Source organism: Cetorhinus maximus, chromosome 11, assembly GCF_964194155.1.
Source record: "Cetorhinus maximus chromosome 11, sCetMax3.hap1.1, whole genome shotgun sequence".
NCBI classification, from domain to species: domain Eukaryota; kingdom Metazoa; phylum Chordata; class Chondrichthyes; order Lamniformes; family Cetorhinidae; genus Cetorhinus; species Cetorhinus maximus.
Genome location: NC_135889.1, coordinates 123,136,091 through 123,158,851, shown reverse-complemented (window position 1 = coordinate 123,158,851; position 22,761 = coordinate 123,136,091). Strand labels below are relative to the sequence as shown.

Below are 22,761 nucleotides of genomic sequence, written 5' to 3'. Positions count from 1 at the left end.
ATGGTGGGAAGCCAGGAGCTGCGGACGAGCTCAGAGATTTAGGGGTCCACGTACCAAAATCACTAAAATCTAGTGGGCAGGTATAAAAAAACGACAAATGAGATAGGTTAATGGAATGTCAGCCTTTTTCTCAAGGGAATTGGAGTACAAGGGGTAGAGCTTAAATTATATAAAAATCTGGTCAGGCCACCTCTGGAGTAACCGTGTTCAGTTCTGGGCACCGCACCTCAGGAAGGATGTACTGGCCTTGGAGGGGGTGCATTCACCAGAATGATACAGGGGGCTGAAAGGGTTAAATCACAAGGACAGGCCGCATAGACTAGGCTGGTAACCCCTCGAGTTTAGAAGATTAAGGGATGATCTAATCGAGGTGTTTAAGATGATTAAAGAAGTTGATAGGATTGATGGGGAGAAACTATTCACTTTGGTGGAGTAGTCATAGGAACAGGAGGAGGCCATTCAGCCCCTTGAACCTGTTCCGCTATTCAATTCACGGCTGATCTAGAAATGTAGAAAATGGGAGCAGGAGTTGGCCCTTTAAATCTGCTCCGCCATTCAATATGGTCTTGGCTGATCCTCTATCTCAATGCCACAGTCCCACTCTATCCCCATACCCCTTAACTCCTTTAGTGTCGAGAAATCTATTTCCTTCTTAAATATATTCAGTGACTTGGCCTCCACAGCCTTCTGTGGTAGAGAATTCCACAGGTTCACCACCCTCTGAGTGAAGAAGTTTCTCCTCATCTCAGTCCTGAATGGTCTACCCTGTATCCTAAGTCTGTGACCCCAACCAGAGGAAACTTCATTCCCTGCATCCAGTCTGTCCAGCCCTGTCAGAATGTTATACCTTTCAATGAGATCCCCTCTCACTCTTCTAAACTCCAGTAAATACAGGCCTAGTCGACCCAATCTCTCCTCATACGACAATCCTGCCAATACTGGCATCTATCCACCTGAGCCCCATATCCCGTAACACTCAACATCAACAAAAATCCATCAGTCTTAAAAATCGAGCCAGGCCACTCAGCGGTGATGCCAGGAAGCTCTCCTTTACACAAAGGGTGTGGAAATCTGGAACGTTCTCCCCCAAAAGGCTGATGAGTGAATCCAAGTGAGATACTGATTCCCTCATTAGATAGCTGTGCCCTTGTAACAAGCTCTGAGGGAAAAGCTCTAGGTAAATCACAGAGACATTATGGCACAGAAGGAGGCCATTCAGCCCATTGAGTCCAAGCCATCTCTCTGTAGAGCAATCCAGTCAATCCCACTCACCCACTCTAACCCCATAGCCCCGCAAGTTTATTTCCCAATCTCCTTTTGAAATTGTTGACCATCTCCCCTTCCATCACCCTCGTAGGCAGTGAGTTCCAGGTCACTAACACTCGCTGAGTGAAAATGTTCTTTCTTACATTCCCCCTACATCTCTTAGCCCTTGTACCATCAGCCAATGGGAACATCTATTCTTTGTCTACCTTATCTAAACCTGTCGTAATCTTGCCCCACCTCTATCAGATCTCCCCTCGATCTTCTCTGCTCCAAGGAGAACAACTCCAGCTTCTCCAACCTAACCTTGTAGCTAAAATTCTGCTAAATCTCCTCTGCACCCTCTCAAGGACCCTCACTTAAGCCCCCTTTAGTAACTGCAGCTCGTTGCTCTGTAATAGAATGCACTTCACGTCAACTACAGGCCAGTCAGCCTGACATCAGTCATCGGGAAAGTGCCGGGATCTATTATTAAGGAAGTCTTAACAATGCACTTAGAAAAATATACTATGATTAGAACAAGTCAACATGGTTTACGAAAGGGAAATCCTGTTTGACAAATTTATTAGACTATTTTTTAAGATGTACTGAGTAGGGTAGGTAAAGGGGAACCAGTAGATGGAGTATACCTGGATTTCCAAAAGGCATTTCCAAAAGGTGCCACACAAAAGGATAATACACAAGATGAGGGCTTAACTCAAGATAAGGGCTTATGGGGTTGGAGGTAATATATTAGCATGGATAGAGGATTGGTTAATGGACAGGAAACAGAGTAGGGGTAAATGGGGCATTTTCTAGTTGGCTGTGACAATTGCAGTGCCGCAAGGAGCAGTGCTGGGGGGGGCCTCAGCTACAGTATTTACAATCTCTATTAATCACTTATACAAAGAGACAGAGAGTAACGTATCTAAGTTTGCTGATGGTACAAAGCTAGATGGGAAGGTAAGCTGTGAGGAGGACACAGAGACAATGCAGAGATACAGACAGGTTAAATGAGCGGGCAACAAGGTAACAGATGGAGTATAGTGTGGGGAAGTATGAAGTTATTCACTTTGGTCGTAAGAATAGAAAAGTAGAATGTTTTTTAAAAAGTGAGAAACTTGTAAGTGTTGACATTCAAAGACTTAGGTGTGCTCGTACAGTGAACACAAAGTTAGCATGCGGGTACAGCAAGCAATTAGGAAGGAAAATGGCATGGTGCCCTTCACTGTCAGGGGATTGGAGTACAAGAATAAAAAAAGTCTTGTTACAATTGTATGAGGCTTTGGTGAGACCACATCTGGAATACTGTCTGCAGTTTTGGTCTCCACATTTAAAAGATGCACATGCACTGGAGGCGGTACAGTGAAGGTTCATGAGATTGGCCCTTGGGATGAGGGGGTTTGTTCTACAATGAGAGGCTGAGGAAATTGGTCGATCTCCAATGAGGACAGAGTAGATAGACTGGGCCTTGGTTCTCTGGATGTTTAGAAGAATGAGAGGTGATCTCCTTGAAACATTCAAGATTCTAAAGGGGCACGACAGGGTAGATGCTGAGGGGTTGTTTCCCCTTTCTGGGGAATCTAGAACACGGGGGGCACAGTCTCTTATCCCTGAGGGTTGTGGATGCTCCATCACTGAGTACATTTAAGACCGGGACAGAAAGATTCTTGGTCTCTCAGGGAATCGAGGATAATTGGAGAGCGAGCAGAAACATGGAGTTGAGGCAAAAGATCAGCCATGATGCTATCGAATGGAGGAGCAGGCTCAACAGGCCGAGTGGTCTACTCCTGCTCCTACTTCTTATGTCCTCGCACCAGGATTGTTTCGATGAGCTATTCTTTCTTGTTGCACATGAAACAATTTCCGTCCTTTGCCTCTTGCCCAGCAATTTTCCATTGCCCTCTCCTGAAGGCACCCAATTCTGGATGGATGCTGCAGTAACCAGGGATGCATGTTGTTCAGGTAGCCCAGGAGGGGCATCAAAGGCCAGGCTGATCTAGCCCAGGAGTGTCGCCAGACAGCAGTTGGGAGCAGGAACTATGGCTAATTCTTCCCGCACTCAAGAAATGAAAGGAAATCGTGCATTTCTATAGAGCCTTTCACTGTGCCTGAAGTGCTTTACTATGAAGCAGTGGTGTAGAGTAGGGAAAGCGACAGCAAATCTGCGCAGAGCAAGCTCCCACAAACAGAAGTGAGATGACCAGATAATCTGGTTTTTTAAGTGATGTTCGTTGGGGGATAAATTTTGGCCAGAAAAGAGAGATCTGCCCATTCTCCTCTTTAAAATAGTGGTCGTGGGGCCTTTTATGCAGGGCTGAGAGGGCAGATGTGACCCGCTGTTTAATGTTTCATCTGAAAATGTGGCACTTCTGACAGTGCAGCACTCCCTCAATACTGACCCTCCAACAGTGCAGCACTCCCTCAGTACTGACCCTCCAACAGTGCAGCACTCCCTCAGTACTGACCCTCCGACAGTGCAGCACTCCCTCAGTACTGACCCTCCAACAGTGCAGCACTCCCTCAGTACTGACCCTCCAACAGTGCAGCACTCCCTCAGTACTGACTCTCTGACAGTGCAGCACTCCCTCAGTACTGACCCTTTAACAGTGCACTACCTCAGTACAGACCTTCCAACAGTGCAGCACTCCCTCAGTACTGACCATTCAACAGTGCAGCACTCCATCAGTACTGACCCTCTGACAGTGCAGCACTCCCTCAGTACTGACCTTCTGACAGTGCAGCACTCCCTCAGTACTGACCTTCTGACAGTGCAGCACTCCCTCAGTACTGACCTTCTGACAGTGCAGCACTCCCTCAGTACTGACCTTCTGACAGTGCAGCACTCCCTCAGTACTGGCCCTCCGACAGTGCAGCACTCCCTCAGTACTGACCCTCCGACAGTGCAGCACTCCCTCAGTACTGACCCTCCGACAGTGCAGCACTCCCTCAGTACTGACCCTCCGACAGTGCAGCACTCCCTCAGTACTGACCCCCTGACAGTGCAGCACTCCCTCAGTACTGACCCTCCGACAGTGCAGCACTCCCTCAGTACTGACCCTCCGACAGTGCAGCACTCCCTCAGTACTGACCCTCTGACAGTGCAGCACTCCCTCAGTACTGACCCTCCGACAGTGCAGCACTCCCTCAGTACTGACCCTCTGACAGTGCAGCACTCCCTCAGTACTGACCCTCTGACAGTGCAGCACTCCCTCAGTACTGACCCTCTGACAGCGCAGCACTCCCTCAGTACTGACCCTCTCACAGTGCAGCACTCCCTCAGTACTGACCCTCTGATAGTGCAGCACTCCCTCAGTACTGACCCTCTCACAGTGCAGCACTCCCTCAGTACTGACCCTCTGACAGTGCAGCACTCCCTCAGTACTGACCCTCTGACAGTGCAGCACTCCCTCAGTACTGACCCTCTGACAGCGCAGCACTCCCTCAGTACTGACCCTCTGATAGTGCAGCACTCCCTCAGTACTGACCCTCTCACAGTGCAGCACTCCCTCAGTACTGACCCTCTGACAGTGCAGCACTCCCTCAGTACTGACCCTCTGACAGTGCAGCACTCCCTCAGTACTGACCCTCTGACAGTGCGGCACTCCCTCAGTACTGACCCTCTGACAGTGCGGCACTCCCTCAGTACTGACCCTCTGACAGTGCGGCACTCCCTCAGTACTGACCCCCTGACAGTGCAGCACTCCCTCAGTACTGACCCCCTGACAGTGCAGCACTCCCTCAGTACTGACCCCCTGACAGTGCAGCACTCCCTCAGTACTGACCCTCTGACAGTGCAGCACTCCCTCAGTACTGACCCTCTGACAGTGCAGCACTCCCTCAGTACTGACCCTCTGACAGTGCAGCACTCCCTCAGTACTGACCCCCTGACAGTGCAGCACTCCCTCAGTACTGACCCTCTGACAGTGCAGCACTCCCTCAGCACTGACCCTCCGACAGTGCAGCACTCCCTCAGTACTGACCCTCTGACAGTGCAGCACTCCCTCAGTACTGACCCCCTGACAGTGCAGCACTCCCTCAGTACTGACCCCCTGACAGTGCAGCACTCCCTCAGTACTGACCCTCTGACAGTGCGGCACTCCCTCAGTACTGACCCCCTGACAGTGCAGCACTCCCTCAGTACTGACCCCCTGACAGTGCAGCACTCCCTCAGTACTGACCCCCTGACAGTGCAGCACTCCCTCAGTACTGACCCTCTGACAGTGCAGCACTCCCTCAGTACTGACCCTCTGACAGTGCAGCACTCCCTCAGTACTGACCCTCTGACAGTGCAGCACTCCCTCAGTACTGCAGTGGGGAAATCAGCTCTGGAATGGGGCCTCAGCCCAGGACCTCCCGGGTGCAGAGGCGAGCCCCACTGGAATGGAGGAAAGGAGGGTGGGGGGGTGAAGGTGGGAAAGAAGGAAAGAAACTTACATCCAAATTTTTCATGGTGTCAGGGGGAACCTGAAATTGCTTCAAAGCCGGGGACGTGTAAACGTTGTGGTCAATGTGTGAAAATACAGCCTGGGGTCTCTTATAGCATTCCGAGGTTGTACCGTGACAGAGCATGTGCCTACCCTCAGTCCCTCTCCACCTATCCCACCCTGGCCACCTCCCCTTTAAACTTTCACTCAGTTTAACGGAACAAAACGGAGAAGGAGACAGAGAGAGACAGAGAAGCGTTTCCCTACCATAACTTTGTTTTCTGCAGGAGCGGAATACTTCGCTTCCATGGGGAGGCAGCAGGAGAAAGCAGATATTATAAAACGGTTACTCACACAGCACAGCACACACACACACACACACAGAGAGAGAAACAGGAGCATGCAAATACCCACTCCACATGGGAGACTCACACTTTTAACAAGCGACTACAACGGGCATGGCCGCGAAATGCACAGGGAGAGTTCACAAGTAACAAGCGCTTGTTACCAGCCACCTCCCCACCCACCCCACACACTTGACTGCTCGGCGCTGCGCGTCGGACATAACCCTCCCTCTCCACCCTCCGCCGCCCCCTGGATTTCAACCTCAGCACTGTGCTTCTCTCATTGCATTCCTACCCCCAGTGGGGCTTGGAGACATTGAGCGGCTGAAGATTGGTTCACCAGTTAAGCAGATGCTCCAACATCCCACACCCCCACCCCACACCCCCCACACCCCACACCCACACCCACCCACAAACCCCACACCCCACCCACACCCACCCACAAACCCCACACCCCACCCACCCACAAACCCCACACCCCACCCCACACCCCCACACCCCACCCCACACACCCCACACCACACACCCACACCCACACCCACCCCACACCCCCACAAACCCCACACCCCCCACACCCCACCCCACACCCACACCCACACCCACCCCCACCCCACACCCCCACAAACCCCACACCCCCCACACCCCACCCCACACACCCCACACCACACACCCACACCCACCCCACACCCCCACACCCCCCACACCCCACCCCACACACCCACACCCACCCACAAACCCCAAACCCCACCCCACACACCCACACCCCACCCCACACACCCACACCCCACCCCACACACCCCACACCCCACCCCCCACCCCACACACCCACACCCACCCACAAACCCCACACCCCACCCCACACACCCACAAACCCCACAGCCCACCCCACACACCCACACCCACCCACAAACCCCACCCCACACCCCCACACCGACACCCACCCACAAACCCCACACCCCACCCCACACCCACACAAACCCCATCCTGCTGAAAACAAACATCCACGATTTAAAATGAAGAAAACGTTTTTTTTCATTGCATCTTTCCCAACCTCAAAGAGCCCCGTGCTCCACACAGAAGCGTCGTCACTGTTTTAACGCAGCAGCCAATTTTTTGGTGCACAGCAAGCTCCCACTAACAGCCGTGAGATAATGACCCAGATGAATCTATCTCTGTGGTGTCTGTTGAGGGTTAAGTGTTGTCTATGGCACCGGGAACCCGACCCCCACACCCCTCTTCCCACCCCCCCCCGCCCCAAACCTCATCTTCAAAATTGTGCCCTGGGATCATTTATGTGCAGGTGGGAGGGCAGAGGGGGCCCTGCAGTTTCACATCTCACCTGAAACACACTGCACCTCTGACAGTGCAGCACTCTTTCGGTACTGCACTGGGGCTGTCAGCCTGCATCCTGATCCCAGGTTTTTTTTTGGAATACTTGAACTTCTGATTCCAAGGTGTCGTGCATCCCACTGAGAGGGCATCGCTGACAATGCAAAGAGTGGGAGTTGAGACCAGAGCCCAGAAATGATTTTAATAATTTAATGCCGCCATTTAAATAGCAGAGAGAAGAATTTGAAGCAAATAAAATGCGTATGCATGATAACATTAGTGGTAGGCATTTCTACCTGACTCACAATCACTCCTTCGAGTGTATGAAAAGCAGGACAGCGTAAACAGGGAAGAGCTACAACATTAGCAGCAAAATAATCTATTCTTTACATTCCCATTAATGATTCTGCTTCAAATAGCAAACAGCCCAAAACTTTCCCTAAGAATTCCAAAGTGTCAACAGGAAAAGGAATGTTGGTTCCAAGCATAATTACAACTCCATAAAATTAATGATATACTTAGCTATCCTAACCTAGCATTGAAAATTTCGCATAGGAACACATCTTCCCTGTGCAAAATGACGATTTCTCCAGTTCTCATGTGTTTTTCAGTCATAGTTTTCTGGCAACGTAAAATGCTAGGTCGCTACTTCTGTTCAATTTTACCATGTCAACTGTTCGATGTTGTTACAGGCTCTGGCCACTAGGCGGATCCATGTGGTGAGTTTCTGAAGTTCCTCTCACAACTTTGTCACCATCTTGTATATGAAAAAATGTGTTTATGCATCGAGTGACAGGCATAGCACTGTATACAATTTACTAGCATTAATTGTTTGGTCTGCCTCAGTGATGACATCAAACTAAACCACACATAAGTAAAGAGTGACTTTACATCGAGGCCATAGCACAGAAACAGGCCATTCTGCCTACTTGCTCCATGCCAGTGTTCATGCTCCACATAAGCCTACCATCCTTCCTGAGCCCACACCCACAGGCCTAGTGGACCCACCACACCCACTGGCATAATGGATCCCCCACACCCCTGGGCCTGGTCGACTCCCCATATTCATGGGCCTGCTGAACCCCCCACACCCCGGACCTGCCGGAACCCCCACACCCATGGGCATGCCAGACCCCCACACCCTAGGTCTAGTGGACCCCCACACCCATGGGCATGCCAGACCCCCACACCCACGGGCCTGCTGGACCCCCACACCCTGTCCCACACGGTCTCCGGAACCCCCACCCCCTCCACCCCAGCCTGGGGGAATCACCCACCACCGTGTCTGCCGTGCTTTGCAAACTCCAGGACAACCCCATATAGTCCAGGGCGCTCGGTCACCCTGTGTGGAGGCTCAGGAATGAGCCTGATAACTAATCGGCAAAATTCACTAACCAGCTCATGGGCAAGGGTATACAACCTCTCTCTAACCTGATAACACACAATGGGGCACACCATCCTGGTATCAGACAGACGTGGCACACAGAATACAGAGAATAACAGTGTCTAGACTTCAGTCAGTCGGTTCCCAATTAAGTCAACTGTTCCCAGTAAATCACAACCGGCCACAACCAAATTGGGCTGACAAAAATCAGGCACTGAGTGATTTCCGATTGGATTTCCCAGTTGTCCTGGTTGCTCCCAGAGCATACCAGTTATTCCGGTTAGAGGCCGGTTAGATGTGGTTGCAGTTTTCATCCGGTTCCCATTGTTTTTTCCCTTCTGGGTCAGCTCACCCCGTTAGCCATATCCTTCTATTGCTCTCTTCCTCATGTGTTTATCCAGCTTCCCCTTAAATCTAACTACACTAGTCACCTCAAACACTCCCTGTGGGAGTGAGTTCCACATTCTATCCGCTCTCTGGGTAAAGAAGTTCCTCCCGAATTCCCTATCGGATTGATTAGTGACTGCTATATATTTATGGTCCTTGGTTTCAGTCTCATCCACAAGTGGAACAAGTCTTTATGTTCGTCTTATTAAATCCCTTGTAATAATTTTTATAATTTTAAAGCCCTCTATCAGGTCACTCCTCAGCCTTTACTTTTCAGGAGGAAAGCTGATTTTAGCTGCTCCTGGTGGTATTCATCCCTCAGTTCTGGTATGGTTCTTGTTAATCACTTATGCACCTTCATCAGTGCCTCTATATCCTTTTTACAGTATGGAGACCAGATTTCTTCACAGGAATGCAAGTTTCTATAAACTCCTAAAATAACTTTTTTTTAGTTCTTTCATAGGATGTGGGCATCGTGGCGAGGCCAGTATTTATTGCCCATCCCTAGTTGCCCTTGAGAAGGTGGTGGTGAGCTGCCTTCTTGAACCGCTGCAGTCCATGTGCTGTAGGTACATCCACAGTGCTGTTAGGGAGGGAGTTCCAGGATTTTGACCCAGCGACAGTGAGGGAACGGCCGATATGTTTCCAAGACAGGATGGTGAGTGGCTTAGCGGGGAACTTGCAGGTGGTGGTGTTCCCATTTATCTGCTGCCTTTGTCCTTCAAGATGGTAAGATACTTTTAAAAAATTCTTTCACAGGGTATGGATGGCACTGGCTAAGTCAGCGTTTATTGCCCGTCATTAATTGCCCTTGAGAAGGTGGTGGTGAGCTGCCTTCTTGAACCGCTGCAGTCCATGTAACAGTGCTGTTAGAAAGCAGGTATGGAAGGTGCTATCAAAGGAGCCTTGGTGAATCTTTGAGATGGTACACACTGCTGCTACTGTGCGTCGGTGGTGGAGGGAGTGAATGTTCTTCACAGCTTTTAAACAAAAACCCTTCTAGAAATGAACCCCAGTGCTTGGTTTATTTATGGCTTTGTTCCATTTTTGATCCCATTTCTTTCATTCCAGTTCCATTTTTGATTGCCTCCCTCCTTCACCGACATTCACTGGAGCACAGGTGAAAACAATGGCAGTCCCCACCCAACTGGCCATTGATCAGGTACCAGTAGAGGCACTGTGGGCACTGACAGAACATTTTACCTCACAGAGATAGGAGCCTGAGGCCAGTCCACCATTCGCCAATGCTCATGCTGATAAACTTCCGAGGAATGGTCACTGGTTAAACATTGGGAGCAAGAAGACAAAACTCAATTCCCCATCTGCTGCTTTACCCTCTTTACTCTTTCATGGGGTGTGGGTGTCACTGGCAAGGCCAGCATTTTTTGCCCATCCCTAATTGCCCTTGAACTGAGTGACTTGCTTGGTCAGATGCAGTTAAGAGCCAACCACATTGCTGTGGGTCTGGAGTCACATGTAGGCCCAGACCAGGTAAGGACGGCAGATTTCCTTCCCTAAAGGGGATTCATGAACCAGATGGGTTTTTGCAACAATTGGTGATGGATTCATGGTCACCATTACTGAGACTAGCTTTATACTCCAGATTTATTAATTGAATTAAACTCCCACTAGCTGCCATGGTGGGATTTGAACCCATGTCCCCAGAGCAATAGCCTGGGTCTCTGGATTACTCATACCTGCGACATCACCGCTACACCACCATCAGCTAACTTGGCACACAACCTGTGACCAAGGAACATTTGGCTGTCATTTATGAAATAAGTGCAGAAGAAGCTACAGGTGAAGGATAACTATACTTGCTACAAATACAGAAACAGTAAGCACAGAAAGAGGTCGTTCAGCCCATTGTGGCTGTGCCAGCTCTTTGAAAGAGCAATGCAGGTAGTCTCACTGCTCTGCTGTTTCCCCATTGCCCTGCTGATTGTCCCTTTAACCAATTCCCTTTTGAAAGTTCCTATTGGATCTGCTTCCACCGCCCTTTCAGGCAGCGCATGCCAGATCACAACAACTCACTGTGTAAAACAAAATTCTCCTCATCTGCTGGTCCTTTTGCCAATTATCTTAAACCTGTGTCCCTATGGTTACCGACCCTCCTGCCAGTGGGAACAGTTTCTCCTTACTTCCTCTACCAAAACCCTTCATGATTTTGAACCCTTGTATTAAGTCTCCTCTTAACCTTCTCCGCTCTAAGGAGAACAATCTCAGCTTCTCCAAACTCTCCATATTAACTGAATCCCTCATCCCTGGGACCATTCTGGTAAATCTCGCCTGTACCCTGTCTGAATCACAAATTTATTGCAAATGATTAATGGCAGACATGGAAGCCATGACACAACAAAGCAATAGAGCATTCAGAATCCCTACCCTACCCAACATCCCTGGTCGGGCAGCCAGTGCACTGGCTAGACTGCATTTTGTTCACTTTTGGTCTCCACAAACATAATTTATTTATTTATTTATTCTTTCATGGGATGTGGGCATCGCTGGCTAGGCCAGTATTTATTGCCCATCCCTAATATGCACTTTTATGACGTAAGGGATACCAGAAAGACCATCAGAATATATAAAACATGTAATGGAGGTGACCTGTGAGTTAATGTACCCGAAAAATAGATTCCATAGGATTGGTGGTGTTCCAGAAAAATGGGATTTAATGGAAGAACTAACATGTTAGAGGAATGGCATTCAATGGAAGAGTTAGTGTTCCAAAGGGATGGGTTTTGATGGGAGAGTTAGTGTTCCAGAGGGATGGGTTTTGATGGGAGAGTTAGTGTTCCAGAGGGATGGGTTTTGATGGGAGAGTTAGTGTTCCAGAGGGATGGGTTTTGATGGGAGAGTTAGTGTTCCAGAGGGATGGGTTTTGATGGGAGAGTAACTCTCCGATTGAAGGGTAGCAGGGATAAACCAGGTAATTACAGGCCAGTGAGTCTAAGATCAGTGGTAGGGAAACTATTGGAAAAAATTCTGAAGGACAGGATTAATCTCCATTTGGAGAGGCAGGGATTAATCAGGGATAGTTAGCAGGGCTTTGTCAGGAGGAAATCATGTCTAACAAATTTGATTGAATTTCTCGAGGAGGTGACTAGGTGTGTAGATGAGGGTAGTGTAGTTGATGTAGTCCACATAGACTTCAGTGAGGCTTTTGGCAAGATCCGCATGGGAGATTGGTCAAGAGGGTAAGAGACTATGGGATCCAGGGCAATTTGGCAAATTGGCTTAGTGACAGGGGGCAGAGGGTGATGGTCGGAGGTTGTTTTTGCGATTGGAACCTATGACGAGTGGTGTACCGCGGGGATCGGTGCTGGGGCCCTTGCTGTTTGTAGTGTACATAGGAGGGAATATAGGAGGGATGATCAGTAAGCTCGCAGATGACACGAAAATTGGTGGTGTCATAAATAGTGAGGAGCAAAGCCTTAGATTACCGGATGATATAGATGGGCTGGTCAGATGGGCAGAGCAGTGGCAGATGGAATTTAATCCTGAGAAGTGTGAGGTGATACATTTTGGGAGGACTGACATGGCAAGGGATTACACAATGAATGGTAGGACCATAGGAAGTACAGAGGGTCAGAGGGACCTTGGTGTACGTGTCCATGGATCCCTGAAGGCAGCAGCACAGGTAGGTAAGGTGGTTAGGAAGGTATATGGGATACTTGCCTTTATTAGCCGAGGCACAGAAAATAAGAGCAGGGAGGTTATGTTGGAGCTGTACAAAATGCTAGTTAGACCACAGCTGGAGTACTGTGTGCAGTTCTGGTCACCACACGAGAGGAAGGATGTGATTACACTAGAGAGGGTGCAGAGGAGATTCACCAGGATGTTGCCTGGGCTGGAGCGTTTCAGCTATGAAGAGAGACTGGATAGGCTGGGGTTGTGTTCCTTAGAGCAGAGAAGGCTGAGGGGGGACCTGATTGAGGTTTACAAAATTATGAGGGGCATAGATAGGGTAGATATGAAGAAACTTTTCCCCTTAGCGGAGGGGTCAATAACCAGGGGGCATAAATTTATGGTAAGGGGCAGGATATTTAGAGGGGATTTGAGGAAAGGTTTTTTCAACCAGAGGGTGGTTGGAATCTGGAACACACTGCCTGAGGGGGTGATAGAGGAAGGAGCCCTCACAACATTTAAGAAGCATTTAGATGAGCACATGAAGCAGCATATTATACAGGGCTACGGGGCAAGTGCTGGAAAATGGGATTAGAATAGATAGGTGTTTGATGGCCGGCATGGACAGGATGGGCTGAAAGGCCTGTTTCTGTGCTGTATAACTTTATAACTCTAGCTGTTACGGAGGGATGGATTCGATGGGAGAGTTAATGTTCCAGAGGGATGGGATTCAATCGGAGAGTAGCTGAACCGGACTGAAGGGATTTAATCAGAGAGTAGCTGATCCGGAGGGATGGTAATTAATCAGCGAGTAGCTTATCCGGAGGGACGGGATTTAATCGGAGAGTAGCTGATCCGGAGGGATGGGTTTTAATCAGAGAGAAGCTGATCCAGAGGGATGGTATTTAATCAGAGATTAGCTGACCTGGAGGGACAAGATTCAATCGGAGAGTAGCTGATCCGGAGGGACGGGATTCAATCGGAGAGCAGTTGATCCGGAGGGATGGGATTTAATCGGAAAGTAGTTGATCCGGAGGGACTGGAATCAATCAGAGAGTAGCTGATGCGGAGGGACGGGATTTCATCGGAGAGTAGCTGATCTGGAGGGAAAGATTTAATTGGAGAATAGCTGATCTGAAGGGAAGGGATTTAATCGGAGAGAAGCGGATCTGGAGGGACTGGATTCAATTGGAGAGTAGCTGATCCGGAGGGACGGGATTTAATCGGAGAGTAGCTGATCCGGAGGAATGGGATTTAATCGAATAGTAGCTGATCCGGAGGAACGGGATTTAATCAGAGAGTAGCTTATCCGCAGGGACGGGATACATTCGGATAGTAGCTTATCCGGAGCCATGGGATTTGATCACAGAGTAGCTGATCTGGAGGGACAAGATTTAATCGGAGAGTAGCTGATCTGAAGGGAAGGGATTTAATCGGAGAGAAGCAGATATGCAGGGATGGGGTTTAATCGGAGAGTAGCTGATCCGGAGGGATGGGATTCAATCAGAGAGTAGCTGATCCGGAGGGACGGGATTTAATCGGAGAGTAGCTGATCCGGAGAGTTGGGATTCAATCGGAGAGCAGCTGATCCGGATGGACGGTATTTAATTGGAGAGTAGCTGATCCGGAGAGTTGGGATTCAATCGGAGAGCAGCTGATCCGGATGGACGGTATTTAATTGGAGAGTAGCTGATCCGGAGAGTTGGGATTCAATCGGAGAGTAGCTGATCCGGAGGGATGGGATTCAATCAGAGAGTAGCTGATCCGGAGGGATGGGATTCAATCAAAGTGTAGATGATCCGGAGGGACAAGATTCAATCGGAGAGTAACTGATCCAAAGGGACGGGATTTAATCGGAGAGTAGCTGAACCGGATGGATGGTATTTAATCGGAGAGTAGCAGATCTGGAGGGATGGGATTTAATCAAAGTGTAGATGATCCGGAGGGACAAGATTCAATCGGAGAGTAACTGATCCAAAGGGACGGGATTTAATCGGGGAGTAGCTAATCCGGAGGGACAGGATTTAATCAGAGACGAGATGATCCCATACCTCTGGATCAGCTACTCTCCATTTAAATCCCATCCCTCCGGATGAGCTACTCCCCGATTGAATCCCATCCCTCCGGATCTGCTACTCTCCAATTATATCCCGTCCCTCCAGATCAGCTACTCTCCAATTAAATCCTATCCCTGCGGATCAGCTACTCTCCGATTAAATCCCATCCCTCCGGATCAGCTACTCTCCGGTTAAATCCCATTCCTCCGGATCAGCTACTCTCCGATTAACTCTCATTCCTGTGGTTCCGCTACTCTCCGATTTAATCCAGTCTCTCCAGATCAGCTACTCTCCGATTAAAATCCTGACGAGCTGATGTGGAGGGACGGGATTCAACGGTAGAGTAGCTTATCCGGAGGGATCTGATTTAATCGTGGAGTAGCTGATCCAGACAGACGGGATTTAATCATAGAGCTGCTGATCTGGAGGGTTGGGATTCAATCGGAGGGTAGCTGATCTGGAGGGACGGGATTCAAAGAGAGAGTAGCTGATCAGGAGGGACTGGATTTAATTGGGGAGTAGCTGAACCGGAGGGATGGGATTCAATCAGAGAGTAGCCTATCCGCAGGGACAGGATACATTCGGAGAGTAGCTTATCCTGAGGGACGGGATTTAATCTGAGAGTAGCTGATCCGGAGGGACGGGATTTAATCGGAGAGTAGCTGATCCGGAGGAATGGGATTTAATCGGATAGTAGCTGATCCGGAGGAACGGGATTTGATCAGAGAGTAGCTGATCTGGAGGGACAAGATTTAATCGGAGAGTAGCTGATCTGAAGGGAAGGGATTTAATCGGAGAGAAGCGGATATGCAGGGATGGGGTTTAATCGGAGAGTAGCTGATCCGGAGGGTCGGGATTTAATCGGAGAGTAGCTGATCCGGAGGGATGGGATTCATTCGGAGAGTAGCTGAACCGGATGGACGGTATTTAATCGGAGAGTACCTGATGTGGAGGGATGGGATTCAATCGGAGAGTAGCTGATCCGGAGGGACAAGATTCAATCAGAGAGCAGCTGATCCGGATGGATGGGATTTAATCAGAGAGTTGCTGAAGCGGAGGGATGGGATTCAATCAGAGAGTAGCTGATCCGGAGGGACGGTATTTAATTGGAGAGTAGCTGATCCGGAGAGTTGGGATTCAATAGGAGAGTAGCTGATCCGGAGGGACTGGATTCAATCGGAGAGTAGTTGATCCAAAGGGACGGGATTTATTCGGGGACTACCTAATCCGGAGGGACAGGATTTAACAGAGACGAGATGATCCCATTCCTCTGGATCAGCTACTCTCCATTAAATTCCCATCCCTTCGGATGAGCTACTCCCCGATTGAATCCCATCCCTCCGGATCTGCTACTCTGCGATTTATTCCCAACCCACTGGATCAGCTACTCTCCAATTAAATCCCGTCCCTCCAGATCGGCTACTCTCCAATTAAATCCCATCCCTCCGGATCAGCTACTGTCCGATTAAATCCCATCCCTCCGGATCAGCTACTCTCCGATTAAATCTCATTCCTGTGGTTCCGCTACTCTACGATTTAATCCAGTCTCTCCAGATCAGCTACTCTCCGATTGAATCACATCCCTCCGGATCATATATTCCCTGATTAAATCACATCCCTCCGGATCAGCTACTCTCCGATTAAAATCCTGATGAGCTGATGCGGAGGGACGGGATTCAACGGTAGAGTAGCTTATCCGGAGGGATCTGATTTAATCGTGGAGTAGCTGATCCAGACAGACGGGATTTAATCATAGAGCTGCTGATCCGGAGGGATGGGATTCAAAGAGAGAGTGGCTGATCCGGCGGGACTGGATTTAATCGGGGAGTAGCTAATCCGGAGGGACAGGATTTAATCAGAGACGAGATGATCCCATCCCTCCGGATCAGCTACTCTCCGATTAAATCTCATTCCTGTGGATCCGCTACTCTCCGATTTAATCCAGTCTCTCCAGATCAGCTACTCTCCGATTAAATCGCATCCCTCCGGATCAGCTACTCTCCGATTAAAATCCTGATGAGCTGATGCGGAGGGACGGTATTCAACGGTGGAGGTGCTTATCCGGAGGGATGGGATTTAATCGTGGAGTAGCTGATCCAGACTGACGGGATTTAATCATAGAGCTGCTGATCTGGAGGGTTGGGATTCAATCGGAGAGTAGCTGATCCGGAGGGACCGGATTCAAAGAGAGAGTAGCTGATCCGGAGGGATGTGATTTAATTGGAGAGTAGCTGATCCGGAGGGATGGGATTCAATCGGGGAGCAGCTGATCTGGAGGGATGGGATTTAATCGGAGAGTAGCTGATCCAGAGGTACGTGATTCAATCAGAGATTAGCTGATCCGGAGGGTCGTGATTTAATCGGAGAGTAGCTGATCCGGAGGGTCGTGATTTAATCGGAGAGTAGCTGATCCGGAGAGATGGGATTCATTCGGAGAGTAGCTGAACCGGATGGACGGTATTTAATCGGAGAGTAGCTGATCTGGAGGGATGGGATTTAATCAGAGAGTAGATGATCCGGAGGGACAAGATTCAATTGGAGAGTAGTTGATCCAAAGGGACGGGATTTATTCGGGGAGTAGCTAATCCGAAGGGACAGGATTTAATCAGAGACGAGATGATCCCATTCCTCTGGATCAGCTACTCTCCATTTAAATCCCATCCCTCCGGATGAGCTACTCACCGATTGAATCCCATCCCTCCGGATCAGCTACTCTGCGATTTATTCCCAACCCACTGGATCAGCTACTGTCCAATTAAATCCCGTCCCTCCAGATCAGCTACTCTCCAATTAAATCCTATCCCTGCGGATCAGCTACTCTCCGATTAAATCCCATCCCTCCGAATCAGCTACTCTCCGATTAAATCTCATTCCTGTGGTTCCGCTACTCTCCGAATTAATCCAGTCTCTCCAGATCAGCAACTCTCCGATTGAATCACATCCCTCCGGATCATATATTCTCTGATTAAATCACATCCCCCCGGATCAGCTACTCTCCGATTAAAATCCTGATGAGCTGATGCGGAGGGACGGGTTTCAACGGTAGAGTAACTTATCCGGAGGGATCTGATTTAATCGGAGAGTAGCTGATCCGGAGCGATGGGATTTAATCGGAGAGTAGCTGATCCGGAGTGATGGGATTTAATCAGAGAGCAGCTGATCCGGAGGGAAGGGATTCAATCGGAGAATAGCTGATCGGGAGGGATGGGATTCAATCGGAGAGTAGCTGATCCGGAGGGACAAGATTCAATCGGAGAGCAGCTGATCCGGATGGTTGGGATTCAATCAGAGAGTAGCTGATCCGGAGGGATGGTATTCAATCGGAGAGTAGCTGATCCGGAGAGTCGGTATTCAATCGGAGAGTAGCTGATCCGGAGGGATGGGATTTAATCGGAGAGTAGCCGATCCGGAAGGATGGGATTTAATCGGAGAGTAGCTGAACCGGAGGGACCGGATTGAAAGAGAGAGTATCTGATCCGGAGGGACTGGATTTAATCAGAGAGTCTCTGATCCGGAGAGTTGGGATTCATTCAGAGAGTAGCTGAAGCGGAGGATTGGGATTTAATCGGAGAGAAGCTGATCCGGAGGGATGGGATTCAATCGGTGAGTAGCTGTTCCGGAGGGATGGGATTTAAACAGAGAGTAGCTGATCCGGAGGGACGGGATTCAATCAGAGAGTAGATAATCCGGAGGGAGGGGATTTAATCGGAGGATTGCTGATCCGGAGGGAAGGGATTCAATCGGATAGAAGCGGCTTTGGAGGGATGGGATTTAATCGAAGAGTAGCTGATCTGGAGGGAATGGATTCAATCGGAGAGTAGCTGATCCGGAGGGTCGGGACTTAATCGGAGAGTAGCTGATCTGGATGGATAGTATTTAATCGGAGAGTAGCTGAACCGGAGGGAATGGATTCAATCGGAGAGTAGCTGATCCGGATGGATAGTATTTAATCGGAGAGTAGCTCAACCGGAGGGAATGGATTCAATCGGAGAGTAGCTGATCCGGAGGGATGGGATTCAATCAGAGAGTAGCTGATCTGGAGGGATGGGATTTAATCAGAGATTAGATGATCCGGAGGTACAAGATTCAATCGCAGAGTAGCTAATCCGGAGGGACAGGAATTAATCAGAGACGAGATGATCCCATTCCTCTGGATCAGCTACTGTCCATTTAAATCCCATCCCTCCGGATGAGCTACTCCCCGATTGATTCCCATCCCTCCGGATCTGCTACTCTGCGATTTATTCCCAACCCACCGGATCAGCTACTCTCCAATTAAATCCCGTCCCTCCAGATCAGCTACTCTCCAATTAAATCCTATCCCTGCGGATCAGCTACTCTCCGATTAAATCCCATCCCTCCGGATCAGTTACTCTCCGATTAAATCTCATTCCTGTGGTTACGCTACTCTCCGATTGGATCCAGTCTCTCCAGATCAGCTACTCTCCGATTGAATCACATCCCTCTGGATCATATATTCTCTGATTAAATCACATCCCTCCGGATCAGCTACTCTCCGATTAAAATCCTGATGAGCTGATGCGGAGGGACGGGATTCAATGGTAGAGTAGCTTATCCGGAGGGATCTGATTTAATCGTGGAGTAGCTGATCCAGACAGACGGGATTTAATCATAGAGCTGCTGATCCAGAGGGTTGGGATTCAAATAGAGAGTAGCTGATCCAGATGGACTGGATATAATCGGAGAGTCTCTGATCCGGAGAGTTGGGATTCAATCAGAGAGTAGCTGAACCGGAGGGTTGGGATTTAATCGGAGAGAAGCTGATCCGGAGGAATGGGATTGAATTGGGGAGCAGCTGATCTGGAGGGATGGGATTAAATCGGAGAGTAGCTGATTCGGAGGGATGTGATTTAATTGGAGAGTAGCTGATCCGGAGGGATGGGATTCAAACGGGGAGTCGCTGATCCGGAGGGATGGGATTTAATCAGAAAGTAACTGATCCGGAGGGGTGAGATTTAATCGGAGAGTATCTAATCCGGAGTGACGGTATTTAATCAGAGACTAGCTGATCCGGAGGGACGGAAGTGAATCGGAGAGTAGCTAATCAGCAGGGACGGGATACATTCGGAGAGTAGCTTATCCTGAGGGATGGGATTTAATCGGAGAGAAGCTGATCCAGAGGGATGGGAATTAATCGGAGAGTAGCTGATCTGGAGAGTTGGGATTCAATCGGAGAGTAGCTGATACGGAGGGACGGGATTTAATCGGAGAATAGCTGATCCGGAGGGATGGGATTTAATCGGAGAGTAGCTGATCCGGAGGGACTGTATTCAAAATGAAAGTAGCTGATCCGGAGGGACTGGATTTAATCAGAGAGTCTCTGATCCGGAGCGTTGGGATTCAATCAGAGAGTAGCTGAAGCGGAGGGTTGGGATTTAATCGGAGAGAAGCTGATCCGGAGGAATGGGATTTAAACAGAGAGCAGCTGATCCGGAGGGACGGGATTCAATCAGAGAGTAGATAATCCGGAGGGAGAGGATTTAATCGGAGAATAGCTGATCCGGAGGGAAGGGATTCAATCGGATAGAAGCGTCTCTGGAGGGATTGGATTTAATCGAAGAGTAGCTGATCCGGATGGATAGTATTTAATCGGAGAGTAGCTGAACCGGAGGGAATGGATTCAATGGGAGAGTAGCTGATCCGGAGGGAGGGGATTCAATCGGAGAGTAGCTGATCCGGAGGGTTGGGATTTAATCAGAGAGTAGCTGATCCGGAGTGTCAGGATTTAATCGGAGAGTAGGTGATCCGGAGGGATGGGATTCATTCGGAGAGTAGCTGAACCGGACGGACGGTATTTAATCGGAGAGTAGCTGATCTGGAGGGATGGTATTTACTCAGAGAGTAGATGATCCGGAGGGACAAGATTCAATCGCAGAGTAGCTGATCCAAAGGGACGGGATTTAATCGGGGAGTAGCTAATCCGGAGGGATAGGATTTAACAGAGACGAGATGATCCCATTCCTCTGGATCAGCTACTCTCCATTAAAATCCCATCCCTCCGGATGAGCTACTCCTGGATTGAATCCCATCCCTCCGGATCTGCTACTCTCCAATTAAATCCCGTCCCTCCAGATCAGCTACTCTCCAATTAAATCCTATCCCTGCGGATCAGCTACTCTCCGATTAAATCCCATCCCTCTGGATCAGCTACTCTCCGATTAAATCTCATTCCTGTTGTTCCGCTACTCTCCGATTTTATCCAGTCTCTCCAGATCAGCTACTCTCCGATTGAATCACATCCCTCCGGATCATATATTCTCTGATTAAATCACATCCCTCCGGATCAGCTACTCTCCGATTAAAATCCTGATGAGCTGATGCGGAGGGACGGGTTTCAACGGTAGAGTAACTTCTCCGGAGGGATCTGATTTAATCGTGGAGTAGCTGATCCAGACAGACGGGATTTAATCATAGAGCTGCTGATCTGGAGGTTTGGGATTCAATCGGAGAGTAGCTGATCCGGAGGGACGGGATTCAAAGAGAGAGTAGCTGATCCGGAGGGACTGGATTTAATCAGAGAGTCTCTGTTCCGGAGAGTTGGGATTCAATCAGAGAGTAGCAGAACCGGAGGGTTGGGATTTAATCGGAGAGAAGCTGATCCGGAGGGATGGGATTCAATTGGGGAGCAGCTGATCTGGAGGGATGGGATTTAATTGGAGAGTAGCTGATCCGGAGGGATGGGATTCAAACGGGGAGTAGATGATCCGGTGCGATGGGATATAATCGGAGATTAGCCTATCCGGATGGATGGGATTTAATTGGAGAGTAGCTGATCCGGAGGGATGGGATTTAATCAGAAAGTAACTGATCCGGAGGGGTGAGATTTAATCGGAGAGTATCTAATCAGGAGTGACGGTCTTTAATCAGAGACTAGCTGATCCGGAGGGACGGAAGTGAATGGGCGAGTAGCTTATCCGCAGGGACGGGATACATTCGGAGAGTAGCTTATCCCGAGGGATGGGATTTAATCGGAGAGAAGCTGATCCAGAGGGATGGGAATTAATCGGAGATTAGCTGATCCGGAGGAATGTGATTTAATCTGAGAGTAGCTGATCCGGAGGGACGGGATTTAATCGGATGGTAGGTGATCCGGAGGGACAGGATTTAATCAGAGAGTAGCTTATCCGCAGAGACGGGATACGTTCGGAGAGTAGCTTATCCGGAGCCATGGGATTTGATCAGAGAGTAGCTGAACCGGAGGGACGGGATTTAATCGGAGAGTAGCTGATCTGAAGGGAAGGGATTTAATCGCAGAGAAGCGGATATGCAGGGATTGGGTTTAATCGGAGAGTAGCTGATCCGGAGGGATGGGATTTAATCAGAGAGCAGCTGATCGGAAGGGACGGGATATAATCGGAGAGTAGCTAATCCGGAGGGATGGGATTCAATTGGAGCGTAGCTGATCCGGAGGGAAGGGATTCAATCGGAGAATAGCTGATTGGGAAGGATGGGATTCAATCGGTGAGTAGCTGATCCGGAGGGAAGAGATTCAATCAGAGACCAGCTGATCCGGATGGATGGGATTTAATCAGAGAATTGCTGAACCGGAGGGATGGGATTAAATCAGAGAGTAGCTGATCCGGAGGGAAGGTATTTAATCGGAGAGTAGCTGATCCGGAGAGTTGGGATTCAATCGGAGAGTAGCTGATCCGGTGGGACTGGATTCAATCGGAGAGTAGCTGATCCGGAGGGAAGGTATTTAATCGGAGAGTAGCTGATCCGGAGAGTTGGGATTCAATCGGAGAGTAGCTGATCCGGAGGGACTGGATTCAAAGTGAGAGTAGCTGATCCGGAGGGACTGGATTTAATCAGAGTGTCTGATCCGGAGAGTTGGGTTTCAATCAGAGAGTAGATAATCCGGAGGGAGGGGATTTAATCGGAGAATAGCTGATCCGGAGGGAAGGGATTCAATCGGATAGAAGTGACTCTGGAGGGATGGGATT

The 22,761-nt window shown here is 49.3% G+C and overlaps 1 protein-coding gene across 1 annotated transcript in view; it reads right to left on the bottom strand.

Annotated features, from left to right (window-relative positions):
* The window catches only part of spega (striated muscle enriched protein kinase a), a 1,124,881-nt gene that overhangs the window by 536,239 nt on the left and 565,881 nt on the right, over positions 1-22,761 (bottom strand). The window contains exon 3 of the mRNA XM_078551317.1: positions 5,937-5,971. Within this exon, the coding sequence (XP_078407443.1) occupies positions 5,937-5,971 (35 nt within the window). The remainder of the gene's footprint in view (positions 1-5,936; positions 5,972-22,761) is intronic.